Source organism: Neltuma alba, unplaced genomic scaffold (genome assembly GCF_004799145.2).
Source record: "Neltuma alba isolate B1F8T4 unplaced genomic scaffold, ASM479914v2 tig00011400_pilon, whole genome shotgun sequence".
Lineage (NCBI taxonomy): Eukaryota > Viridiplantae > Streptophyta > Magnoliopsida > Fabales > Fabaceae > Neltuma > Neltuma alba.
The window spans coordinates 116,562-127,994 of record NW_021636088.1 but is presented as its reverse complement, the minus strand read 5'-3'; the positions used below and the strand labels follow the sequence as shown (position 1 = coordinate 127,994).

The 11,433-nt window shown below is 33.8% G+C and overlaps 1 protein-coding gene across 2 annotated transcripts; it reads right to left on the bottom strand.

Moving 5' to 3' along the window:
* Positions 1 to 843: 843 nt before the first annotated feature.
* On the bottom strand, positions 844 to 10,960 carry LOC114712927 (uncharacterized). Of its 2 annotated transcripts, XR_003737291.1 has the most exons (3): positions 8,795 to 10,960; positions 3,173 to 3,176; positions 844 to 856 (listed from the first exon to the last, which is right to left on the bottom strand). XR_003737291.1 is itself a non-coding variant. In XM_028897484.1 (1 exon), exon 1 carries the CDS (start codon positions 10,672 to 10,674, stop codon positions 8,887 to 8,889), a length of 1,788 nt encoding a protein of 595 aa, XP_028753317.1. In that variant the 5' UTR covers positions 10,675 to 10,960; the 3' UTR covers positions 8,733 to 8,886. The 2 variants fall into 2 exon arrangements, 1 of the variants encoding a protein (XP_028753317.1); XM_028897484.1 differs by lacking the exons at positions 844 to 856; positions 3,173 to 3,176 and having other exon boundaries at positions 8,733 to 10,960.
* Between the last annotated feature and the right edge of the window lie 473 nt (positions 10,961 to 11,433).

Below are 11,433 nucleotides of genomic sequence, written 5' to 3'. Positions count from 1 at the left end.
TTTCTCATATTTATCAATTTTCTCTAAATTATCCCTATGGATACTCCCTCAACCATAATTAAGTAGAAGAGGGAGAGGAGGTATTAAGAAAGATAATTATGGTGTTTTAAAAATGTGTCACTTTTCTTATAATTAACTAACTTACCTAACTTCCTTAATCTAATCAAATTAATTAAATAGGTCTTATATTAAAAACCAGAAGAGTATTAAATTTTCATTTTCATTTTCATTCCGTCTCATTTAGCATAACCATGTGACTCAAGACTTAAACACCTACTACTATATAATGATTAAATCAATTATGGAAGGCAAAAAAGTCAATTTAAAGGCTAGGATGTCATAAAATTTTATTTAAACACGCATATATTGATTAAATTAATTATGAAACCATCAATCACGTTAAATTAACTATGATATAGGTGAATATGTCGTTGTAGATAATAATACTCCTCCGATCCTTAATATAAGACCCGATTATTGAGTTGGTTTTGGTCCAAAATATAAGACCTATTTCTCATATTTATCAATGTTCTCTAAATTACCCCTATGGATACTCCCTAAACCATAATCAAATAGAAGAGGGAGATGAGGTATTAAGAAAGATGATTATGGTGTTTTAGGAAAATATGTCACTTTTCTTATAATTAACCAACTTACCTAACTTCCTTAATCTAATTAAATTAGTTAAATGGGTCTTATATTAAGGACCGGAAGAGTATTAAAAAATTAATAATTAATTTTATCACTATTTTATGGCAAAAAATTAATTTTATTACTATTTGTCTTATTTTTGAGTTTTGAAGCAAGGGACATAATTCATTTTCGCAATTTCTCACTCCCCACTTTCTTCCGCTCTCTCCAGTCTCTGACAATCTGCATGCGTTTGGCGTTCTGCATTCTCGCCGGAAATGACGATCAAGGGCAAGGAAGTCGCCGGCAGAGATTCCTCCGGAAAGAGGAAGCGAATCGATGGGAATGACAAGTCTGGCGGTGGCCACAAGACAAGGAACCGGGGGGTTCTGCAGTTCTTCGAAGATGCTGCTGAGGCTGGAGATACCGACGACAGCTTCGACGGTGACTTTGATGATGGTATGGATATGCTTGTGGCTCTTTCTTCTGGTCGTACATTTTGTTTATTGCTCACGCTTTTGCCGGCACTCAGTAGGGTTTTGACCATATTTGTTGCTTTCATTGGCTGTCGAACTTTTCTCAATCCGGTTGTTTTTGCTCTGTGGGGAGGCAATTAATGATTGGGTGGGCTGGGCAGCTTGAATTTCATGTCTTTGGTGGTCATTTTCCGTCCTTCTTCTTCATGGTTTTCTGGGCTCGTTGTAGAACTTGTCTTTGTCAAGTTTGCAGCCATCAAAGCTTGTCTGATTTCTATTTTTCGTCTAGCTTTCCTTCGTTTTTACTGTTTATACATAGCAATGAGTGGCATTTCATATAGAAGATTGGTCTACGGTTCTTTGGAACTCTGAGTCGCCTTTTTCATACTAGTAATGCTTGTTACGTCATAGTGAAATAGGAAAAATATTTTGTTTGCTCCTGAGCGTGGCATTCTGATTTATTTCCTCATTTGCTGTTGGAATTCATCATCCTTTTTATGATTTGGTCTCCAGCTTGCCGGGTTGGCACCATTTTTTCCCCCTAGTTGTTTGATTACTTTAATTGCATGTTTCTTTGGTCATTGCTTTGGACTTCTTAGAGATGGAATTATTATTATTTTTGCCAGTTGAAGTGAATTTTTCTTTCATTCATGCTTCTTCTTTGGGTGGTTTTCTGAAAATTGCTTAACAGATTTTCTAGACGAGGATTTTGATACCGTGCAACCAACAAAGAATGAACCTGCTAAGGCCCATAGCCTTCCATATTTTTCCCAAAGAGGAAGAGATGGATGAGGAGGAGTTTGATAAAATGATGGAAGCACGTTATGGCAATAGCTCTACGTTCGCCACCTTCGCCGGAGAAGATTATGATGAGAAAACATTCGAGTTGAATTCTTTAACAACTGCCATTATCAATGCCCACTATTTGGAAAGTCAAATGCACAGTATGACTTCTGTATCCTGTTTTTACTACTTTTTACTAATAAAAGTTGCAGTCGTCACCACCTAACGACTTTGGTTGCTTCGTCAGTTCAATTCCTCCCTTCTAATCTTTGGTTGCTGCAGGTTGGGCGTGAAAGGCTTTTGGCTTTCTGTCTGATGCAGAAGTTTGTTGAATTGAAATCCCTGGGTAATAAACTGCAGATGTTGGCCATATGAAGGGATATATCTACATTGAAGCTGGAAAGCAATATGATATTTATCAGGTAAGTCATGTACTGGAGATGTTGATCAAATAATTGATACCAATCAGTTTTGAAATGTTCCTACTTGCAGCTAAATCTTTTGATCTGTTATTAATATTGAATTTCAGGCATGCAATGGGATCTCTGGTATTTATGTTACTCGAGCGCATCCTCTTCCAAAGAGACCACCATGTTTGGAGCAGAGGGAGTTACAGGAAGATGATGATAAAAGTGGGCCACCAAAGTGTGCGATTGTGTTTGGTTCGAGGAAGATAATGACCGAACCGCCTTGGCAAAATTAATTGTGTGCGAGATAAAGGTTGCTGGCTAGCTATGTGGAGTTACATAGTCAAATTTCAGTGCAAGCAGCGCCGTTATATCAACCGTACACCATCTCCGGTTTTGAATTTGATATGAACAATATATGAATTTCATTACCTTTTGTTTTACCTTTTTTATTAATCTGAAGTGTTAGTTAAAATGTTAAATCACTGGGCTCACTTTGCATTATGCTAGTTCAGATAAAAATATAAAAAATATAACAGTTAAATTTAATTACTTTTTTTAGATTAAAGTTAATTAATTTGTGTAAAATATGGACACCTTACAACTTTTATAATATATATATATATATATGATTTAATCAGAATTCATATATATAAATTAAATTCCATGCTAATAATTACTCCCTCTATTTCTTTCCTTTTTGGCCGAATTAATCCCTCTATTTAAAAAATGTATGTATTTCTACAGGAAAATTTATAAGCTTTTTTAGAAATTCAAAACAGTATTTATTATTATTTTTGTTTTTCCTTTATTTGCTTTTGATAATTTCAGTTTATTTGACACAATAATGATGTTTTCTTTTGCCAACAACACAACGATGCTTTTAATGATGGGCAGATTTGATGGTGTAGTTCATACATTTTATGTATTTATTGTATTTTTTTAATATGTCTGATTTGTCCATGGAAATCTATACTTTGAAACGAATGGTACAAGGCAGTTATTGTATCTTTGACGAGTTTTGAAGCCTTAATTAAACATTAAACTCAAATCAGGTACTTATGAAACTATAAGAACAAAAAATATAATTTGAAATTATAGGAATTAAAACCAAACTTTAATTAAACTATACCAACCATAATATGTTAACTCATATAATTAATGGAATGTCTCTGTTCACACATACGCCGGAAATATGAGGAAGTTAAATTGAAATTGTTAATGGGAATAACCAAGTTGAGCAATTGTTTGAAAGAGAGAGGGAAAAAAAAAGGCCCTTTGTATGTTATGAGAAAAAACCCTCCTCTTATATTACCTTCATTCCTAATATAAGAAGCAGTTGATTAATTTGAATAAATTAAAAAAGTTTGTTGAGTTAGTTATTTATAATATATAAGTGTTATCTTTCCTAAAATATCCTTGCTAATCATGTATATTAGCTAGTACTACCTCCGGTCCTTAATATAAGATATAAGAGCTCGTTTGATTTTTGCTTTGGTCCTAAATATAAGATCACAATCTATTTTGTCTCTTATATTTATCTATTTATTTCCAAAGTAGTCCTTGTAATAATAGTAGTTTCAACCAATATACTTGATTAGTAAAGACACTTTAAGAAAGACAACACCTATTTATTACAAATAATTAACTTAACGAATTTTCTTAATCTACTCAAATTAGTCAACTAGTTCTTATATTAAGGATCGGAAATAGTACTACCATTTGATGGAACTTTTAACATGTGCAACTATTCAAAAACTACTTTTAAAAAAGTGAATAAATATGAGAGACAAAGTGAATTAGGGTCTTATATTTCAAACTAAATTAACTGTTAGACTAACTTTTGTACAAGAAAGATTCGAGGTAATGTTTATTTTTTTGACACCATAAAATAAGTTACTCTATTGATTCTATTTATAGGCACTTTCAACATATTTCATTTCGATCAAGGAAAACCTTAAAGTACATTAACTTTTTTAAAAAATATAACAACTTTTTAACTTTATCTTATTCAATATATATACTTTTTTAAAAAAAAACTAGGAAAAATAACAAATAAAGAAGTCTAAATATATGATATCTCAATTTGAGAAGCTAAGGATTTTAAATGACAAAGAGAGAAGTCATTCCCAAATTGGAATTTTGAAATTTACTAAAATGATAAAAATGTCCTTTATCTTTTTTTTTTTTAAAAAAAAAGGGCTCAACCCCTCACCAATGGCTGGCCACTGCTAGCGATCAACCGTCTAAGGAGCATAATGGAATTCACAACCCAAATGAAGCCTCCCTGAATATAAACTCCAGTGCATTAATTAGCAAAACTTTTGGAGTTGTGAATTCTCTTTTAAGTTTTGTAATATTTATGTTTCCTATGAATCTTTGAATTTGACTTGTAAATTGCTGAATTTTTGTTATAAATTATTAAATTTCACTTGTTTATTCATACTCAAACACTTATATTTGGGGTTGTAAATTCCCTTATATTTCTTATGAATCGTCGAATTTGGGTTATAAAACTATGAATTTTTGTTGTAAACCTTCGAATTTCACTTGCTCATTCACACATAAACACTTGCATTTTGGGTTGTGAATTCCATTATGTTACTTGTAAGTCGCTAAATCTTTGTTCTGAATTACTGAATTTCACTTGCAAATTGTCTGATTCCACTTATTCATTTACACTTGGACACTTGCATTTGTTTTGTTATATATATTTTTCTTTGTATTATATGGTTAAATGACTCAATTGGCTTAGTGGTCACATTATTTTTGGTGTGCCTATGGGTCATGGGTTCAAACCCTCCCTTAACCACCTTATTTAAAAAAATAAAAAATCCTCTGATGGTTGGCCACCTAAGCTCCGAGCTTTGGCGCCAGCCACCTAAGTGCCCGTAGTCAGACCTCCAACCTCTAATGGCCGATGACCCTTAATATTTATTTTTTAAAAAAATAAAAAGATTTTACCCTTAAAATTTAATTTTATTTTGGTCCAAGGAGGTTGACTAAAGTTTTCAAATGTTTTGGAAGTTGACTGATATTAATTGGTTACAGTGGTCTTTAAATGAGATTTTCCCTTTTCTTTTTAATTGCCGGAAAAAGTTAATTACTCTATCTCTATTCCCTCAAATGCCAAGTCTATAACCCTATAAGGGTGTGTTTGGGATCACATTTGGAGCCCCAAAGTGACTTCCCAACTAGCAAAAGGGGTTTTTTGGATTTGGAGTGTGTTTGAAATTATGTTTTTTCAATCTGACTTATTTGTGCAAATGAGTTTTCGAGGAGAAGCTCCCTTTTTGTTGCTTTCACCGGTGCGTCCAGAAAAAGCTGCAGGGGCATTAACAGTAGTTTTTCACCTACTCATCATATATTCATTTTGGGTGTTTGTATGCTTTTATTTTCAGCTGGGAAATCTAGAAAATGAGAAGAACAAAGGCGTAGCGTTTGTCACCGTTATATAAATATATATATATATATATCCATTAAATATATGTAATTAAGTATTTTAGTATTTTTCAATTTCTTCCTAGCAATAAATTAAATTTCTTTATTTTTAATAATTTTATTTTCAATACTTCTTTTAAAATGATCACATTATATATATAATATTAGATATGTATTACTCAATAAAAGTTTTGTCCTTTTAAGTCATTTTGTATCTAAACTTACTTTTCTATTAATCACCCAAATAAGTTTCAGCTTCTCAAACTTTTCAAACAGACTTTTTTTACAAAACTCAGTCTAAACACAAATCACATTACACTATCTGACTTCTATCCAATCTAACTTCTGTAAAAGTCATATTGAAAAAAAAAATTAATTCTGTCACCGCTAATCCAGACACACCTTAAGTCTTCTAACATGCAAGCAACAGTACTTTACATGGCTTTTGGCGTTTTGGCCTTTTGGGGGTCGTGCACCTGCGTTTTGATGCCTAGTTGTGTGGTTATACGTAGAAAATTAAGGAGAAAATAGTGTAACATTAGGTTGCAAACAAGGAACAGAAAATAAGTTAATCAGTAATCTTCTAATTTTATTAATAAGTCATTTTCAACATATTCTAATAAAATTGAAAAAAAAAACTTTAAATCTCACTAACTCTAATTTAAATTTTAATAACTCTTTAATTTTACTCTTATTTAATGTATACATACTCTATTTTACAGAGTCACATGGATGAGCAGTTGAATGGCTTTAATTAGGTGCTTTATGTTTTTATGTGTGTAGGCCTATTAGGATATGCAAAGGGTCAAGATATCTATTTAATTGGAATTCCCAATCACCCATTTCCACACGCCTTAGCAACCCCTTTCACAAAATCACAAGAAGATCCAAATGAGGCTAAGTGTCTATCTACATTAATACTCCTTTCTTTTTTATAAATATAAGGCATTAATTTTCACTTAGTCCAACCTCACAAAGAGAAATGACTGAGCAATTAGGATCCCCAAAGGTTTTTTTGTCTGCCATTTTTAAGTGCCAATAATTAATTATTCTTGTTTCTAATAGAAGGTAAGTAATTTTGATACACTCCTGAAGAACTTGAAGTAAAGAAAATATTAATTGCTCTCAATTAAAATTTCATGAAATTCCTTACACATATTGAAACACGAGACTTCTTTTAAAAAATGTCTTAAATTTAAAACGGACGGAGCAATTAGTGGTATTAGATAAACTAGCTAGTGCTAGAGACTAGTTTAGAACTTTGCGAAATCTAACAATAATCAATATTCACAAAGTCAACAAAACATGAGTTGTAGTCAATTGTAAAATCCAACAAAAGCTATTTACGCAGTCCTTTGGAAGGGGGAAAGTTGTAAATTCTATGGGTAATTGTCCATTAAAAACAAAAGAAAAAAAAATACTCCTCCGATCTTAAATATAAGATTAATTTTGTAATATAAATTGTACTACAAAATGGGTCTTATATTTCAAATTGGAAGAATACTATGTTTGGACTTATATGAAACAATAACCTCATTTTTTTCCAAAAGAAAAAAAATCACTATAATTCCAAGCTAGGGCATATATGCAAGCTATACACACAAGTTACAACTTCCGGTCATTAATATAAAAGCTCATTTGACTTTTATTGTAGCTCTAAATATAAGACCCCGATCCATTTTATCTATTATATACTTATTTATTTTTTCTCAAGATAATCTTTATAATAATGATAATTTTAACTAATACATTTGATTAGTAAGGATACTTTAGAAAAAATAACACCAATTTATTACAAATAACTAATTTAACTAATTTTTTTAATCTATTCTAATTAGTCAACTAACTTTTATATTGAAGACTGGAGATGATATAATGCTGACGTCAATTTTTTTCTGCCTCTTTAGACGTACAAGGAGGTCCTACGAAGTTGTTGTTTATGAGCTTTTAGTTTTGCTTTTCAGAACAACTCTATATCTTTGTCTTTTTTTTTTTTGTCAAAGGAAAAAAACAAGCCCCTTATGAATTTGTTTTCAAAGCATATTCATTAACGTTGGGGCAGGGCTAGCTAACTATCACTGGGATCGCGCAATTAATCAGGATACTCCCTAGTCAGCTCCGTCATTGATCCGGTAATGCCATAAGCCCCAAGTCAAAATTGGCGGGCTCAGATTTTTTTTTAAATTTTTTTTAGTATCAATATATTACCTTCGATCCTAAATATAAGAGCTAGTTGATTAATTTGAAAAAATTAAAAAAATAAGTTAAGTTAGTTATTTGTAATAAATATGTGTTGTTTTTTTTAAATATCTTTGTCAATTAAGTATATTGGCTAGAACTACCATTATTAAAAAGACTGCTGTGAAAAAAAATATAAATATGAGAGATAAAGTGGATTGGAATATTATATTTAGGACTAAAATAAAAGTCAAATGAAGTTATTATTTATCAAACTCTTTTAGATGCCAACATTATATTGTTTGACATCAATTAATGCTCTATGTCCAAATGAGAATAATTATATGATAAGGACCTTTTTTCTTTTTAACTTAGAGTATCTCAATTTAATTTAGACTTAAAACCAATTTTTATCGTGTAGGGAGTTTTAAGGTTAAAATTCTGTTTTCTAAAATTTGAATTAGTATTGCCTCCCTACGAGACGGCTAACTATCTCATAAAGGACTTGATTGCTGCTAGATAACAGTTTGATTATCTTCAAGAGAGAAGATAAAACTGCATATGTCAAAATCTTCGCTTGTGTTTTTATTGTCTTATCTCTCTCGGTTTGACCGATATATATAGATGTGAAACACAACACCGTACGTAGTATTTAAGATGATACGATATATATATATATATATATATAAATAATTTGATGAATCTATGTCAATTCGTCTACTCAAAAATGTTAATAACTTGATGTGGACAATTCCTTATTTCGTGCTGAACTAATTCCAAAGTAGAACACCTATTAAAAAGATCAAAGAAAAAGGAATTCCGAAGAACCAATATAAAGGCAATCATTTATTTATGTCAAACTATGTATTTTCTGTATACTTCTACGTTTCTATCCTTGTTCAAGACCTACACACACTAATGGGAAAGCATGATATATAATTTTACAATACTACCCTCCATGCATCAACTAGCTAATTTGCACTTGGGGGTGTTGGTCCAGTTTCTTTGCGAGCCACACCCATTTCGGTCTCGTTATGATTGTCTTCCTCTCTGAACTTCTTGTAAATATCACTTCTGTAAAAGCTTCTTGTCCTGGCCACCAAAATAAGGGACACCACTGCCCCAAACAAGGTCACCCCTGTGATAATAAAGAAGGCCAATCTGTAACACTCATTCCCATTACAGTTCAGTTCTTCTCCTTTCTTCCTCTTCAAACCCTTCTCACCCAACTGCCTCATGGCTTCCTTATCGTACAGATAACCAGCCACTCTCACGCTCATCAGGTACGACCCTATAGGGCTTGCCACTGACCCTACATTAAAAAGCGTCGAGTAGTATTTGAGTCCAAAAAGTTCAGAAATAATGGAGAGAAGTATTGGCCAGTTTGCTCCGAAGCAGAACCCTATAATTATTGAGGCCACGTACAGTCCATTTGGGACGTTGAGGGCTACTAGAAGATGGCCCACGCATGAAAGGACCAGAATTAATGTGAGCATGAAGGGTCTTGGGAATTTTAGCTTTGTCACCATGAACTCTGAGATCACCCCTTGTACTATCTTCCCCAGATAGATCCAGATCGCCATTAGAGACACAAACGTTGTTATGCTCTGTGGTGAGTATCCTAAAGCTGTCCCTATTTGGCTTAGGTTGTTCACCACCGTGAGGGTACCTCCAAGCCCACATATTGTTGCAGAAAACAGAATCGCCATGTCTAGACTTAGAATTGCTTGCAGGATTGTATAGTCTTCCCCTCTTTCTGGTTTTCTGAATATGTTTCTCCACCATGAACAAGACGCAGAAGCAGCTTCTCTGTGTTGTTCTTCTTCTTCAGGCTTGTGCTTCGTCTTCTCGTACTCGAGCTTGGGCTTTTCTGTGGCTATGGTGATTACTTTCTGAGGTTCTTGTAACTGTCTGGCTTTCCAAACCTTAAGCTCCTCAGTGATTACAACGACGACGGGCAGGATGAGAAGGAGGAGCATAAAGGTAGATGTAAGATAATACTCGTTCTGGGTAAATTTGAGACTTTTTTCCAGAATGATCATGACGAGAAGAAAACCTGCGAGAATAAGCGACAAGTAGACGAACTTGTAGAAATTTCTTGTGTCGTTTTGCTGTTGAAGCCCTTTATGGTGCTTTATGACTGGAACAAACAGAAGCGAAGTTGCTGCAGGAAGCCAAGCCATGAGCAGAAGAAGAGACTTGGAATCATTCCCATAAAAAGCGTAATATAACTGAGTTATGATTGCCCCGCTCAAGCCCAAGTAGCCGCTCAACATCCCGATGACGATGCCGCGAGAGCCGGGGAAGTTCTTGACGGAGGTGACGAAGACGCCGGTGTTGGTGGAGCAGTGAGAGTTAGCGCCGATGAAAACATAGAAAGCCATGAGAGGGACACTAGGCGGGTGGGGAAATTTGCGGTTGACGGCGAGCCAGATCATGAAGTAGCCGAAGAAGTTGAGGACGGCACCGACGGACATGACGACGAACGGCGGAGTAACCTCGTTGAGGAGGCCGGAGAGGATTCCGATGTTGGAGCCAAGGTCTTTGAAGAAAGAGAGCAGGTTGAGGGTGGACTGGTCGTAGCCGAGGACGGACTTGATGTCGCGAGAGTAAAGAGCGAACATGTAGCTGGCGCCGGAGACGGACATGATGAGGAAGGAAGAGAATATCATGAACCACCGGCCGGTGAGAAGCTGAAGGGTGAAGGACCTCAACGGTCGGAGGCATGTGGCGGTGTGTGGTTGTGAAGAGACCACCATGTTTGGATGAACAGAGAGTTACAGGAAGAGATCTCGATAGAAGATGATGATGATGAAAAGGGGGCCACCAAAGTGTGCGATTGTGTTTGGTTCGAGGAAGACAATTATCGAACCGCTTTGGCAAAATTAAAGGAGTTGTGCTGTGTGAGAGATAAAGCTTGCTGGCTAGCTATGTGGAGTTATATAGTGAAATTTCAGTGCAGTAGTATTGTTATGTCCCCTGTACACCATCTCTGGTTCTCTCATGTTATTATTACATTTGAATTTGACATGAACCATATGAATTTCATTTCTTTTTGTTTTCTTTAACTTTTTTATTAATCTGAATCATTGCACTCACCTTGCATTATGATAGTTCAGATAAAAAATATAAAAAATATAACAGTTCAGGTTAATTAATTTTTTAGACTAAAGCTAATTAATTTGTATAAAATATGGATACCTTACGTTTTTTTATAATATATGTATATGATTTAATCAGAATTCATATATTATATTCCGTGCTAATAATTACTCCCTCTATTTCTTTCCTTGTTGGTCAAATTACTCCCTCCATTTAAAAAAATGTTTGTATTTCCAGAGGAAAATTTATAAGCCTTTTTAGAAATTCAAAACAATGTTCATTAATATTTTTTCCTTTATTTACTTTTAATAATCTCAGTTTCTTTAACACAATAATGATGTTTTTTTGCCAAGAACACAATGACGCTTGTAATGATGGGCGGATTTGATGGTGTAGTTCATACTTTTATGCATTTA